The sequence below is a fragment of the Melanotaenia boesemani genome, chromosome 11 (assembly GCF_017639745.1).
Source record: "Melanotaenia boesemani isolate fMelBoe1 chromosome 11, fMelBoe1.pri, whole genome shotgun sequence".
Lineage (NCBI taxonomy): Eukaryota > Metazoa > Chordata > Actinopteri > Atheriniformes > Melanotaeniidae > Melanotaenia > Melanotaenia boesemani.
In genome coordinates this window covers 21,100,424-21,114,716 of record NC_055692.1, presented here as the reverse complement: position 1 = coordinate 21,114,716, position 14,293 = coordinate 21,100,424, and the positions used below count along the sequence as shown (strand labels likewise).

The 14,293-nt window shown below is 38.1% G+C and overlaps 1 protein-coding gene across 1 annotated transcript in view; it reads right to left on the bottom strand.

Annotated features, from left to right (window-relative positions):
* rasa1a (RAS p21 protein activator (GTPase activating protein) 1a) overlaps positions 1-13,057 on the bottom strand; it is a 33,277-nt gene extending 20,220 nt beyond the window's left edge. The window contains 1 exon segment of the mRNA XM_041998409.1: positions 11,786-13,057. Coding sequence (XP_041854343.1) covers positions 11,786-12,321 — 536 coding nt within the window. The 5' untranslated portion in view covers positions 12,322-13,057.
* Between the last annotated feature and the right edge of the window lie 1,236 nt (positions 13,058-14,293).

Sequence of the window (14,293 nt, the reverse complement as noted above, 5' to 3'; positions counted from 1 at the left end):
CAACAGGAATCCGTGATGAACATAGATAAAGGAAGCAACTTTCAATAATATAAACAAAGTGAAATTTGATGCAAATCACTCCCGTATCCTGAAGGGAAAATAATTGTGCTGCAGTTGTTATGATGTAGTTAAAAACACAAAATGTCAAAATTATGTTTTAATGTTAATTTCAAATGCCATTTATGCCTACCCACCTTGTGTACAGTTTTGTTATTAACATATGCAAGAAGAATTTGACTAAATATTTTTACATTTGTCTTCCAGTTACTGGGCCCCAGTCTTCTGGGGTAATAAGACAAAAAGGACAAACACAGATTGCAGTAACTTAAGTGGATTAGACCCCGTCCCTCCGTCAGTCCGCCTGTCTTACTCTCATTAAATCATCATATTCGGTCTTGATGGGTGCATCTGTACTTAAACTTCTCAACAGACATACTGTCAGCTCTCATCAGTATCAAAAAGTAATGAAACATGGCATTACTGTACATTAGCAATGTGCCTCAGTGAAGGTTATACTTTCTATAGGGGGCACTTAGGACAATATATTTTTTTTGCACTTAACTTCAATGCTATGTAATGAAGTAAGAATAAACAGAGCAAAGTTACTAAGGCTTTTTGGTACTGTGTTGCCATGTACTGTAGTTACATACTTAATAGGACCTCTCCTCTCACGATATCTTCCCATGTAAAAACCCTTCTTATAGCAAAATATTAATACATAAAAATCTACTATAAAGTTCCTGTAATATTATGCTAAAAAGGCCGTACTAGATTACAGAACCCGTAAAAAAGGACAATATTCTGCATCAACATAAAAAGTGCATATGTAAATTTATAAACAAGCACATAGATATTGATCCTAACATTGAAACAACTGTTTTTACCTTAGGTTATGTATAGTCTGCTCATTTATCATTCTCACAATAATGATATGACCAATGAGTTAGGGTTGCATAATTATACAGGGTAGAGACCATTTGGAAATGCACGTATCCATTCCAACTTACAATGAAGGTCATTAAATCAAACATACACATATCCTCTGCGAGACTAAAAAATACTCAGCAGATGACTAGATAAAGCATCTGACTATTTTAGTAAAAAACAAACTTTAACCAGACGAATGAAGTTTAATGTGGAAGCAGTAAATAAATAAGAGCTGTTGTTGTTGCCAATCATAGGCTGCTTAGTTCTCCACGCAGCTACCAGGATGCCTGTTGGTCCAAACTTTTGTGTTGTGACCACAGTCATATCTTTGAACCTGGCAAGATGGATTCACTCAGAATTGTCATCTTGTAAATCTCATGAAAATCCAACTTCTTTGCAAGGTATATAGGGTTTGATAAGGCTGGGCAATTAATTGATAAAAATCAATAAATTTTAATTTTTGTATGATTTATATGAAAATCTATATTTTTTTCCTTAGTTAGCAGAGGGCTCCACACCCCCTCCGCACCAGAATCATGTTTTTAATAAGTTCAAATATGTTGGTTTTTTTTTTTAAATAAACAAGTCAATAAAAATAAGAGGGAAATTGATTAAAATCAAAAATTGGATTAGGTTAAAAAAAAATCTGAGATTTGATTTTTAGGCCATATCGCCCAGCCCCAAAGGTTTGATGTTGAGTATTTTAACAGGACAGATAAAATGTTACCCGAGTGCATCAATGGCAGTCACTTTTGAGTTTTGAGGTGGGTAAAACTTTCTGGTAGTTACAGTATTTACTGTTAACATTTTTTCAACACCAATGAACTATGCATCTCTTTTGTTACAATAATTCAGACGTTTTTTTTTTATTATCATTATTTTTTATCACAACCACAGGCTGATTGCATCATATACAAGTCCAAAAAAGTCACAAGCTCCTGTTATACTTTTGATAGTTTCATTTTAAAAATCAGTATCAATTTTAAGCTCTGATTCAGGATCTTCAATATCTTCAAGAAATAAACTGAAAATAAGTGTAAAATCAGAATGTGCTCTTTCAATATAAAAAAACAAATCTCACCTGCAATGATGTAATAGGTTATGTAAATTATTTTATAAGCATCTTAAAGCATAAACATTTCTTTGAGATTTGCATATTTCTGAGATGTTGGCAGAAATATTTTTCCGAAGCAAACAACTTTCTGACCTAATGATGCACACCTTCTTATTTTTAAACTATTATTTAACTTTTTTTTAAATTGGATTTTAAGCAAAACATCATGACAAGGAGTAACTTATGTAAACCTGTTAGGCAAAAATTAAGAGCTGTAGGGTGAATGAATGCCCCACTTACGCCGAGTTCACCCTCTGCTGCATCTCCCTCCCGTGTCCCGTCGTCTCACAAGGTGCACCCACTCCACAAACACTGCTGCTGGCCTGGCAAAAAGTGCAAGCTCCAATGTGGAAAGCCAAGCAAAGGCAAATCTAAATCCATACAAGGCATGATGATATTTTCCTCCAAATGAAGCCCTGACACAGTCATTTCCCGTAGTCAGGGTCAATGAGCAACAGCCACAGAAGAGAGATAAACAGGAGAGCCCAGAGATGAAAATGGACTCATGTGCATTTAGCTGATTAATTTGATGACAAATGCATGATCATGTCTTGGTCCTCATATTCTTTAGACGCTGTTCATCTTTTCGCTACTGTGATAGTCCTCTGGTCTTTGCTTCCACTTCATCCTGCTCTGACTTTTCCCTCCTCTTACTCTCTCCTCTATCTCTCTCATAAAATCACGCATTCTGAGCATGCTGCCTATTGGTCTCTCAAACCCAGGGATGCAAGAGTAGGGAGTGGCAGGTCTTTACATACCCAGACAACTGTAAGAATACACATTTAACACTATACATGACCATGCATAATGGAAACAAACCAGACAACCTCTTGGCCTGTCTTGTCTCCAAAACTTAAATACAGATTTAACCATGTTTAAAAATACATAATCATGTGAAGCTTAACTTAAATATCTCAAACTGGTATCAAACACATGCTAAACATTTAATAACATGAAAAAATGCTAGAGCTTTCAATGTAGATATTGTTTGGGCTTCACGGGGCGGCGTGGCTCAGCAAGGTAGTCGTCTTTTAACCCAAGGGTTGCCGGTTCGATCTTTGGCAAAGTCGAGTTCATGTCGAGGTGTCCTTGCAGCTTCTGCCATCAGTGTGTGAATGTGTGTGTGAATGGGTGAATGTGATGTATGATGTAAAGCGCTTTGGGTATCATCCCAGGTACAGTAAAGCGATATATAAATACATACCATTTACCATTTTGAGCATGATCTAGTCAGTTGACAAACTCCTTTTTTTTTTTTTACATTTTTTGCACAACGAAAGATGGATAGCTGATCGTCCCTGATCAAATCGTATGAATTTAGCCTGTTCATCCTTTTTCTTAAGGAAGAAGCATTGGCAAGGAAGAATAAACAAGTATTGGGGACATGTCTTGTTGGGCTGCAGAATAATAGCCAAAATGATAATAGCTATTATTTTGATCAATACTGGAATCTCGATTTTCTTTTACCATTATTCATAGATTTTAGTGAAGAAAACAAAACAAGTTTTTGTTACAGTGCCACACCAAAATAACACTGCTTTCACATCAACGTGCTGCATTCCTGTCAATGTACTAATCATTACATAATAATGATGGTCTCAGTCACCTAAATTCAGTGGAATGTTCTCTCTACATGGACATTTAAATACCATCTGTCATCCTGATAAACTGAAACACAACAACTCAGCACAGTGTTAACACAATTCACAGCGTTGGCCTTCACACTATATGCTACCCAATGCATCTTGCTATCTGGAAGTAAACAGAGCTTTGAACAGCAATCGACTGGAGGACTTGTGACCACTCTGGAACACAGGAGGGAGCAACAGTGTTCTCTGGGCAGAGAGAGATTACCTCCTGGTGAGTGCCCGCAGAGCCAGGAAATCACAGAAAGCAAAGTAGAGCTAGTAATCCTAGTCTATCAGCAGAGCAGAGGTTCAACCTTCCGAGTAGGTTGCTTTTGTTTGTCTTTTATACACAATTTCCCTGCCTCATAAATTTGTGATTTTAGATCTGTCCTAAAAAGCCGGTCTGAAAATGCATCAAGCAAATCCAAGTAGACAGTTTTAACAGGCTTGCTAATGTATTTAGCTGTCTGAAGTATCAAACGAATGTGAATGAGCTGCTTTTTTGGGGAAAAAAAGATAATGCCTTGGAGCATATGTGGAGCTTCTTGCCACATCTAAGAGGCCATTTATGCTCGACGCAAAAGACGGTCACGCAGACGGACAGATAGTTTCATCAGTCTTCTACGTTGGTTACATGCATAATTTGGTCTGTGTTTAGAGAGCTTAGCTATCCATTGATGCACAAGACAGAACCGGAAATCGCGGGGTCATTGCTGAGTAGAATATCTAACATGCAACCAGCAAAAGAAACAAACCAGAGAAGAAGAGGAGGATCAGGAAGGTAACGATTTTGGTAAGTGTTTTAGGGCATGTTGGGCAGTTGAAAACAACTTCATACTGGTCCATTACCGCCGCCAAATGGTGTCTGAAACTGACGTTGGGTCGCGGGAATAAACTCTGAAATTAGCACTGCCCACTAGTGGAGGAATTGACTTAACAACCATGGCTACGCAAAAGACGCATGGAGGTATGCGGACAGCAACGTATGACAACGTTTAAAACGAACGTCATTATTTACGTATGTAAGAATGGGCCTTAAGACTAATTGAGAAAATATGCAGGATTAATTTGATCCCTGTTTGAATTACCTAGCCATATTAGACTGGCCTTGAGTTTCAATGTCATACAATTGAGTTTGGACAAACATGTTTTTTTTTTTTGTTTTTTTTCCCCCCACTTACTGTCACACTACTGATGCTGACTGTAGTCACACATATAGACTTCCCATAATGCAGTGATGTTGGTTGCCCAGCTCTATTACGCTTTATGACTACCTCTGCTACTGGCTTTAAAGTTACAGCAACAACAATGAAAAAAACAAATAGAACTTTTAAGGCTTTCTAAACAAAGACTGCTCATCTCGGATATGCCATGTCCAAAGAAAGAAACATTGGTGCATTGAGATAGTTATTAAATGTTATGTTGTGTCATTAAAATTATCAAGTGGAGAAAAAAATAAACATCAAATGTCTTGTTAGCTTCGCCTAGCTGTTTTCATATAATAGCAATTAAGAGATTGCTATTGGTACAATGTTATGACAACAGACTGCTGTAGGACTTTAACAAAATTATTTGTTGTGTACTTTTAGATAAATGAATTGAACAGAAAACTTATTTTAAAAATCCTAAATTTTGCCAAATACATTTTAAAGCTTCTGAAGATCCTGTTAACATCACAACAAATGGCTCATAAGTCTTAAAAACAAGATCCAGAAGAGAGAAGCATGGTGGTGTGGGCATTGGTAGGGCAATACAAGACATGAAACATGTTGGAAATGCATGGGAACCATAGACTTTGCCTTATCAATGCATAACACAGATCTTAAACCAGTAGAAATTGATGAAACATTTCAATCCGTAGGTCTGATAAAAGCAAATCTTAGCATGTTCATCCTTTGCTATATAATGTCTGGATGATGGAGGGGTATTTGTGGGGCAAAGTGCTAGTTTACTCTGTTTAATACTGTCTGCATTAGTCTAGACAAGTAAACTATGAAATTATGACACAAAAGATTCAAACCATTTACTCATTTACTGGCCCAACAAGTTTTTTTTTTAAACTGTAATCACTAATAAAGGGTCCTTAATAAATCACTTATTTGTTAGTGGGAAAGAAACTTCCCTACAGAATAACCCTAAATAAACTTTGTGAGAAGATCCTTGTGCCAGCCTTTCCAACCAACTCTGCTACTTTTCACGAAGGCAATTAGGTAGTGTTGGTGCTAAATTAACAATATAGCTGCACTGATTTCCACAGCTGACTGGTAAATCTGATAAACTCATTCACACAGCCACTGATCTTCAAATCCACCTATTTTTTCTTTCCTCCTGCAACCATTTCCTCAGGGAAGCCCTTTATGACTTAAAATCCCTTCTAATCTTCGTGGAAACTCAAAATCAACGACTCATTTCCCAATGTGCTGTTTGTTTAAGCTCAGGCATGGGGCCGCATGTCTAAAAGTAATAAGAAAAAAACACTGTTGGACACAGCTGACATGATTGCTCTTGGTATTATGTATCTTATTACGTTTAAACGTTTTTTAATTGTAAGCATTATTTACTAAAGACGTAATGTAGGAGTTATTAATTTGGCTACCAGTGAATGTATAACAGAGAATCAAGGTACTCTGTATTTCTTCCAAAAAGAGCAATGCTGTATCAGGTGCTTCACAGCTGAAGGACACCAAACTTGTTTAAAAAAAAAGGAGAAAGAGTTGGAGCTCACTTGGAGAATTTACAGCTTTATTTAAACCTAGGAGACTAACGTTTTGACACTATCTGTGTCTTCATCAGAGTCACAGAGAGTAACTTTGTCCGCAGTAACACTGTGTTACTGTAAGTTCATTTAACAAATGCTTCCATCTTCACCTCCCTGGGAGAGTAAACGACAAAAATTTTGTCCAATTTTTAACTGGTTGATGTGTTTTCAAACACGCTCTCTATCTGCTGGCGGAAGTGTGATCAACTGTGTGTGTGTGTGTGTGTGCACATGTCTATAGAGCGCCTTTGCTTCCTTCATTTACATACGGGTAGCTGTGCATGTCTGCCATTTTGTGGGAAACACAAAGGAATATTGTTATCACAAGGGAAAGATATGACACAAAACTTGGGATTATCAGTGGCAGAGACCCGTATGATGACTTTGCAACAACTGAGTGGTCAAGAGACATGAAGTTGCATATGCTGACATCTTGAATTACTTGGTGACTAGCAGTTGATTTACGCTAGAGAAACTGAAAGCCTCCAAATCCCTTGAAGCTTACATTTAATGGAGATGTGACCATTACTTACTAATTTAATGCTAGATCTAGGGCGTTTTATCAAACAACATAACTGGATAAAAGTGGGGTAGACTTCTAATTATTTACAAAAATAAATAATTTAACAAAAATCAATGCACATGCATTTGAGATGTCCGTTTAAAAGTACACCTTTAAAAGATATTGCTGTATTTAAGTGAACTCGGGTGCTTAGATACAAATGGTTTTAAACTGAAATGTGATCATAACAGATCTAGAGTTACCCATTGAGTCATGTTCATTTCTATTAGCAAACTTTGTTTTTAATGCTAATTCTACATGAAAAATGTATATCATACATGTAATAAAATGATCTGAGCACACTTGAGTATTTAGAAGGCTGGAAATCTTTGTGGTTGATGCAGTTGACATTCGTCTGTCTGCTTAGCTCTTCTGTCCCCCTCTCCCTAGGTCAACCATGCAACTGGAATTGACAAGAATTTTTGCCGTAGATGGTCGGTGGAACGACTCCTACATCCATTCACAACACAACTGTGAACTATTGTTAACGCTTATCATAAACAGTAGATGTACCGTATCTGCAGGCGATCACTATCCTAGGCTATTGTTCTGTTTGGCTGCTTGACCCACTAAATGGCGACGGGCACTGTGATAACGTCATGCAAAAATACTCTTATGTGTGTGGCATTCGGGCGAAACTCCCCCATGGACACAGAGAGCAGTTACACTATGCCATCATGTAAAACAGATAAATTACATCAGAGTGTTTAACTATTTAAGCAAAAGAACGTATAAACCTGTTCTAGTGGAACCTTAAATGACCTTAAATTGTGACTTGGTGTAGTATAGAAAACCTGATCAAAATACATCAACTTGGCCCTCTAGTGGGGGTGGTGGATCTTGTTGGGGGGCCTGGGCACAGATAGAGACCTGACAACAAAATCAATGCCATTTATTTTCAAACGACAAATTGTCTACCAATTCACTGGAAAGCTGTAAGTTGATAAAATGGAATTGTAGAATAAACCCACAAACAAGTGTGTAAGGCCATGGCAGAACTACAAGTAGCAGAATATAGATTTGAGTCCAATTTCTGGTTATTCATTACCAATAACAGGCTACATTGGTGAAATGATGGCTTTCCCCTTCCTCTGTAATCTGACAGGGAATTATAAAGTGCTTCTTAAAATAAAAGCTGAATCCACACTCCAAGCCTAGTGGTTTTGATATCTCCCAGTATGAGAGAAAGAAATGATGAAGCTCAGCAGTCCTCTAATGAGACCGTAACAAACGAGAGGGCTGAATTCAGGTTGTTACAACACCAGCACACACATGGGTTAGGGCATGTGCTTGTTTGCATGCTTGGTATCATAAAAATACCTGTAATTACAGAAAGACTAGGCCACATTTACTGCTCAAAAAACTATTTTTGACATACTCCTGTGGGTATAAGCTAACCTAGATATAAAGCCTCAATAGATCAAAATAAATAATAGTCACTTAACAAGATCTGAGTAGTTCTATTGCCCTCTCACAAGATTTGCCTGAAATGGTGTAGCTCTCATGTCTGTTTAATTATAAAAAGAAAAAAAGAAAACACTGGCCCTTTTGACTTTTTATTTTGCTGAACAATTAATTTAGAACAAATATCAGCTGATAACGAATCAGTGCCTGACTGATTGGTGCAACTTTATTCAAAAGCTTTCCCTTTCTCTAAGTAAGTTGTTATATTGGAGTCACTTTCAGAAAGCATTTATTGGTCTGCTAAGCCCATTCACAAGTCAAACAAACAAGTCGATTTCATCCTGCACAAGTGTGTCCATTTTTAAATTGTTACAACGCAGTAGAATCAGCTGAGGAATCATCTTAAATCGTATTATATGCGTGTCTGATACGTCCCTGACAACTTTTAAAGCTGGCCAAAAAATTTTATTTTCTTGAGTTGTAGTGTGCATAACTCAGTGTCAACTTTTCACAATATTGATTAAATCCTGCAGAGCGCTAGTCGCATATATGCAGCGTCGTCACAACTTCACACTGATGCCAAAATTAGGGCTGTATGATTGTTTTTAAATCAAAAGAAAGATTTAAGACATTGCAATTAGCAATGAGGGCAATTAATTTACGTTACATGGTGCCTGATCCAGATTTGAAAACCTGCAGCATCCACTGTTTTAGAAATTCACTCACTTCAGACGTATTTCCTGTCATCCTTCCTGTAAGACAGCAGGGTCTTCTTTTTGAGAGTAAATAAAGACTGTTTTACTGAGTGAAGTCATTCCAAATATTCCTAAAGTTCAGATTTCAGATAATGTTCTGCCATTAATAAAACCTGCAAAGAATATTGGATCATTTTAACCTAAAATACGACTCAGAAATGACTACATGGCTCTGTGTCTCTGCAACATAACACAAGTGTTCCCATCTTCACCTCCATGGGAAAAGGGCTGGGTACCGTCACAAATTTCCTGAATTGATTTGACTCACAGGAATTTTGATTTGATATTTCGATTCAATTTCAATTAAAACCGATTAAATTTTGATTAATTTACAACTAATTCATACCGCCCATTTTTCCTGAACATTAAAGATGCTCTCAGATAACTGTTTTTTTTTTTTTTTTTTTACAGTGCATTTACTTGACAATCAAAATTGGTTATTTGGGAGTAATCAGATTACTGTAATAATCTAATCTAATTATTCTTACAGTTCAGATCTCAAAATACGTGTTGATGTTAATACAACCTACAAATATTAGATCCATTTAAAGCCGCAATACAACTCAAATTCCTTCAATAGCGTAGATTCAGCTTGTTCAGCTCTGTGCGTTGCCGTGACGACCGTGACGCTATTGGCATAACACTAGAGCAGGGGAAATACTCCATCAGCTACTCACTGGAGAAACATACTTCCATCTTCAGCTGCGTGAGAGAATCTAGAAAACTCATACTTCTGTCTGATTTTCAGCTGGTTGACGTTTTCCTACGCGTGCACTCTGTCCTGTGATGGAAACCTGTGTGTGCGCGCATGTGTCTGTGCTCACTGCCGTGGACACAGAAAGCAGCTATGACATGCGGTCCTCAAAATCAGATAAATAGAATCAGACTGTTTACTGTCTGATAAAAGGACGAAGTGTAAACCTGTTCTGAAGAAATTTAGACTTTAAATGACCATATTGGATTTATTTTAAACTACGTGCATGATGACATCACTTCCTGTTGTTGAACGTGACAGCGGCCATTAGCATTAGTTGCTAATGTGAGCGGTAATACACTGCAAAAGGTTTTATAGATGGACGTAATCCACACTGGTGAATGAAAGCATCATCGGGCATCAGGGTGAAACGCTGCTGTCTGCAGTACAGAAATAATGTAGAGATATACAAGCTGCTGTGGTATAAATCAGATAACACCAGAATGTTTAGTTTTTACTACATCGACAAAGTATAAACCTGTTCTAGAGAAAACTTAAGGGTTGGTAAGTGAAATCGTTCATATCTCAGCTTCTGTCCTTGTTAGAATAATAGAGTTCATATTTTGATGACGCGATAATCCTCCAAATCCTATAGAAAATATATTTCTGGAAAAACAAAAACAAATAAAAACAGAAAATGTTAGATGGCATGCACTGACTTCTTCTATCGTGTTGACTCTTCAATGGCAAGGTTTAATTCGAGTCTAAAGCAATCCTCTGAAAAGCCAAAGGAAAGAAACGTGCATGCTTCAATACATGAATTTTCCACAAACTGTGCTTTAGAGGCTTCATCTAATACGATCTTACCACAATGTTACACAGATACTTCGGCTGGGTTTTAAAAAATAAACAAAGTAAAACTGGTTAATCGATTTGAATCTATTAAAATTTTATTAATCCAATCCCGCTTTTAACACGTGATTGTCATCTATTATCCGTACTAATTTTTCACCGTCCCTGAGCAACATGAAGCTGAAAAAAATGGATGAGAGCTGAGTGTATTTAGACCGCAGTAGCGATCAAAGCCAGAGGAGGAAAATTAGCCAGAGGCAGCACAACCTCATGAGCCATTTCAAGTTTGAAATGTTTACTTTCGTTCAGTTCTGTTCTATTTTTTCCTAAACATTCATGCTTCAAATAAACTTTTTCCTTAACCTCATTATTGCTCACATTACCTTAAATAACCATCAATGTCTATGTTTAAGTGTGTAAGCAGTCTGACTACCACTTCATTATGATGTCCCATCGTCTTTGAATTCTTGCTAGTGTTGTTACTCTCAAATGTAAGTCGCTTTGGATAAAAACGTCTGCTAAATGACTGCAGAATAGAATAGAAAAAAAAAGAAAATCCTCAAAATGTACTAAAATAAGCTGCTGAGAGTTGTGCTGTAAAAGTTGGGGTGCACCTAACATTTTTTAGCTGGTGTACCCAAATTAAAGAGTTAGGTGCACCAGTGCAACCAATGATAAAAGTTTGTCTGAAGCCCTGAATGTGCATCAAGTCTTACTTCTAGCAGGCAAAAACCACCTCAAGCTTAAACTTCTTTAGATGTAATGGTGTAGAGAGTTGATCTATACACTTTTAAAGTTCTTTGACTATTTAAAAAAAAAGATTAAAAGTTACCTTCTGCTAAAAACGAAATTAAATCTATGTAGGAAAACTAAAATTGTTATAAAGCCACAGCTGTTGGGATAGCAACTATAAACTGTCAGGGTCTGAAAACAGATGTCAGCTATGAGAAGCACACAATATTAATGAACATACAGTAGCACAGAGTGCCTTCACCGTACATCATCAGAAAGGAAATGAACCCGACAAAAACTATAAGATGTATATTTTTAGGATCAATGACGAAGGAGCCATTTCCTATTGGTATACTTACTGGTTTGTGGGAGGTGCAGACAGTGGAAACACCACCTCCTCATCATCACCATCCTGTATGTCGCTTTCATCCATGGTGCCGCCGAGCGCCCCACAGCCTTGAGGGGGAGGAGGTGCTGGTGGCAGTGGGGGGAAGACATTGGTGCCATCCGGGCCGGTGGATGTGGGTGAAATCCGATTAGCTGGACCCTCTGAAGAGGGCGAGTAGCACGTGCCGCCCACGGTCCCTGAGTTTGTTCCTTGAAAAACTGAATGTCCACCTCCTGTTCCGCCACTCCCTGCTGCGGACAGAACTGGTCCCGTCATCTCCCCACTAGCCACTGGATAGATTATACTCATGTCGGGAAGTGAGTCCGGAGAAGTGTTTGAATGTTGACGACGGGTTGATGCTGACCCTTGTCCCAAATCAATGACTCGCATTCTGCTTTGATTGGGATAGTAGGGGAGAGGGGCTGTCTCCGGGCCTCCTCCGCCTGCCACCCCTGTCCCTGTCGTGACCGAGCTCGTATCGTCACTGCTGACCTCCGCAGCCATCATGTTAGAAAAATAAGTAGAGGGGGAAAAGTCCAGAAGGGAACCTGCCCTTCCCCTCTGTTCTTAGAATAATCCTTCAGTGTTTGGGCTTCGGGAAACAGCACAAAAAGTTTCTCTAATTTGCTTTTAGCGTGCAAGCTAATGTTAGCCGACAGCTAACTTAGCTTAGTCGGCTGCAGCGGGCGTTAGCTTTTACCACGCATTCGCTCGCTACAACACAGTCAAGCTAACACTAGCGGGATGGCTAGCAGCCTCGAGACACTTGATGAGTTCTTGCTCACTATGTCTTCATTGTTTCCTGAGTTTAAAGTTCACACAATAACGCCACTTTGAAATTAACACACAAAATTTTTCCTGAAGAATGTTTAATCACCGGTATTTCCTGTTTGTTTCTTCTTTTTTTTATCCAGACCTCACCCTCGGCACCAGGCAGACCACTTGTCGAAGAGTGTTGTTTTATTGTCACTGTTGTATGTAATCCCAGTCTTTTTCCCCAGTGTTGTTGTTTTCTTTCCCTCTGAGTTTGGTCTCAAAGTAGAGTCCGTAAACGACCGAACCTCGTCGATTAGATCCCCGACACGTTACCTTTTTCTGCGCAAACAATCATTTGGTTAAACAAAGTATACATTTCATGCGTATACAAGCTAACTTGGCTTTATTTCTGGGTTTCGGGGCTGGTGGCTTCTTGCCCGCTGCTGCGCTGCTTTTGCTCCCCTCCCTCTGCCACTCTTTTCTACTCACTGAACAGACACGGCTAAGTGAACACAGAGCAGCGCAACTTTTATCAATGATGTCTTCAATCATTATTTGAGGACTTAAACTATGTTAAATAATATTAACATTGGAAAACATTAAAAATGGATAAAGAAAACTGAATAAATAAAAGTGTTTATCCATTAATTATTTGAGAAAACAATCTTTACATTAACAATTTGGAAGACCAAGAGGTAATACTTTTTTCCAAAGGTTGTTTTGGGGCGCTGGATGTGGTGGGAGGGCGGGTTATGATTAGATGCCCCCCGCCTCAGTTCTGGCTTACTGATGGTGTTGGTAGACTGGATCCTTGCATCAAGGATGTACATGACTAGTTCCAGCTGCTGAGATGTCAGGGCTGCTCATACAGGGCGGAGGTCTGCCTTAACTGTGTTTGTCCTCTTTAAAAAGAAGTTGGAATTAACTGTCTTTCTCTTAATTCTTATATCCTACTATATTTGAAAATATTCCTGGCCGCATTTCTCCACATTTTCATGCTGTACTTTTAAATCAGCTCTCAGCCTTGCTAACCTCCCGTTTAAATTAATTAATGAATCATGTAGCTCTAGCTTAGCACAAAGAAAAATAGACATTGAGGTACTTTTGAGCATTTTTTATAGTTTATTGTCAGCTCCAGTGTCAAAATCTTAATTAAATGAGTTCATGTGCTGTCCATAAATACACTCAATGGAAACTAAATATGATACCATTATCTTAAAGCTAAACTAGCACTACCTTATAATTAGATTAGCAAAGACATAGTTTCAGGCTACCATGAGTTTAATAGCCTTACATAACATTAGTAGTTGTACTTGTGCGGGGACAAAATCTTTTTCTGTAGCCAAATGTTAATATTCTTTAAAATGATAACTAATTAGAAACCTGCTTAAAATTTTACTTTAAACTGGTGGAGTGACATTGGAGAGCCATGAGTGTCTGGAAGGACTTCCAGTCATCCTCCTCCAGTGATCTATCGATCACCTGAGGCAGCACCCACTGTGTCCAGTCAGATTTCTGAGGTGCCCAAGTGCTACCCTGGCCACCCTTCTAGTTCTGCCCCTGTCACAATTGTAAATGAAAACATGCTTTAAATTTTTTTGCCTGGTTAAAAAAGATTGATTAAAATAAAAAGCTAAAATAAAATCACAGTGATTCTTATCGTTTTCATCCATTCTGTTGTAGATATCCTGGTGTTCTTGGAATCAGCATCCTGTTGCATTAG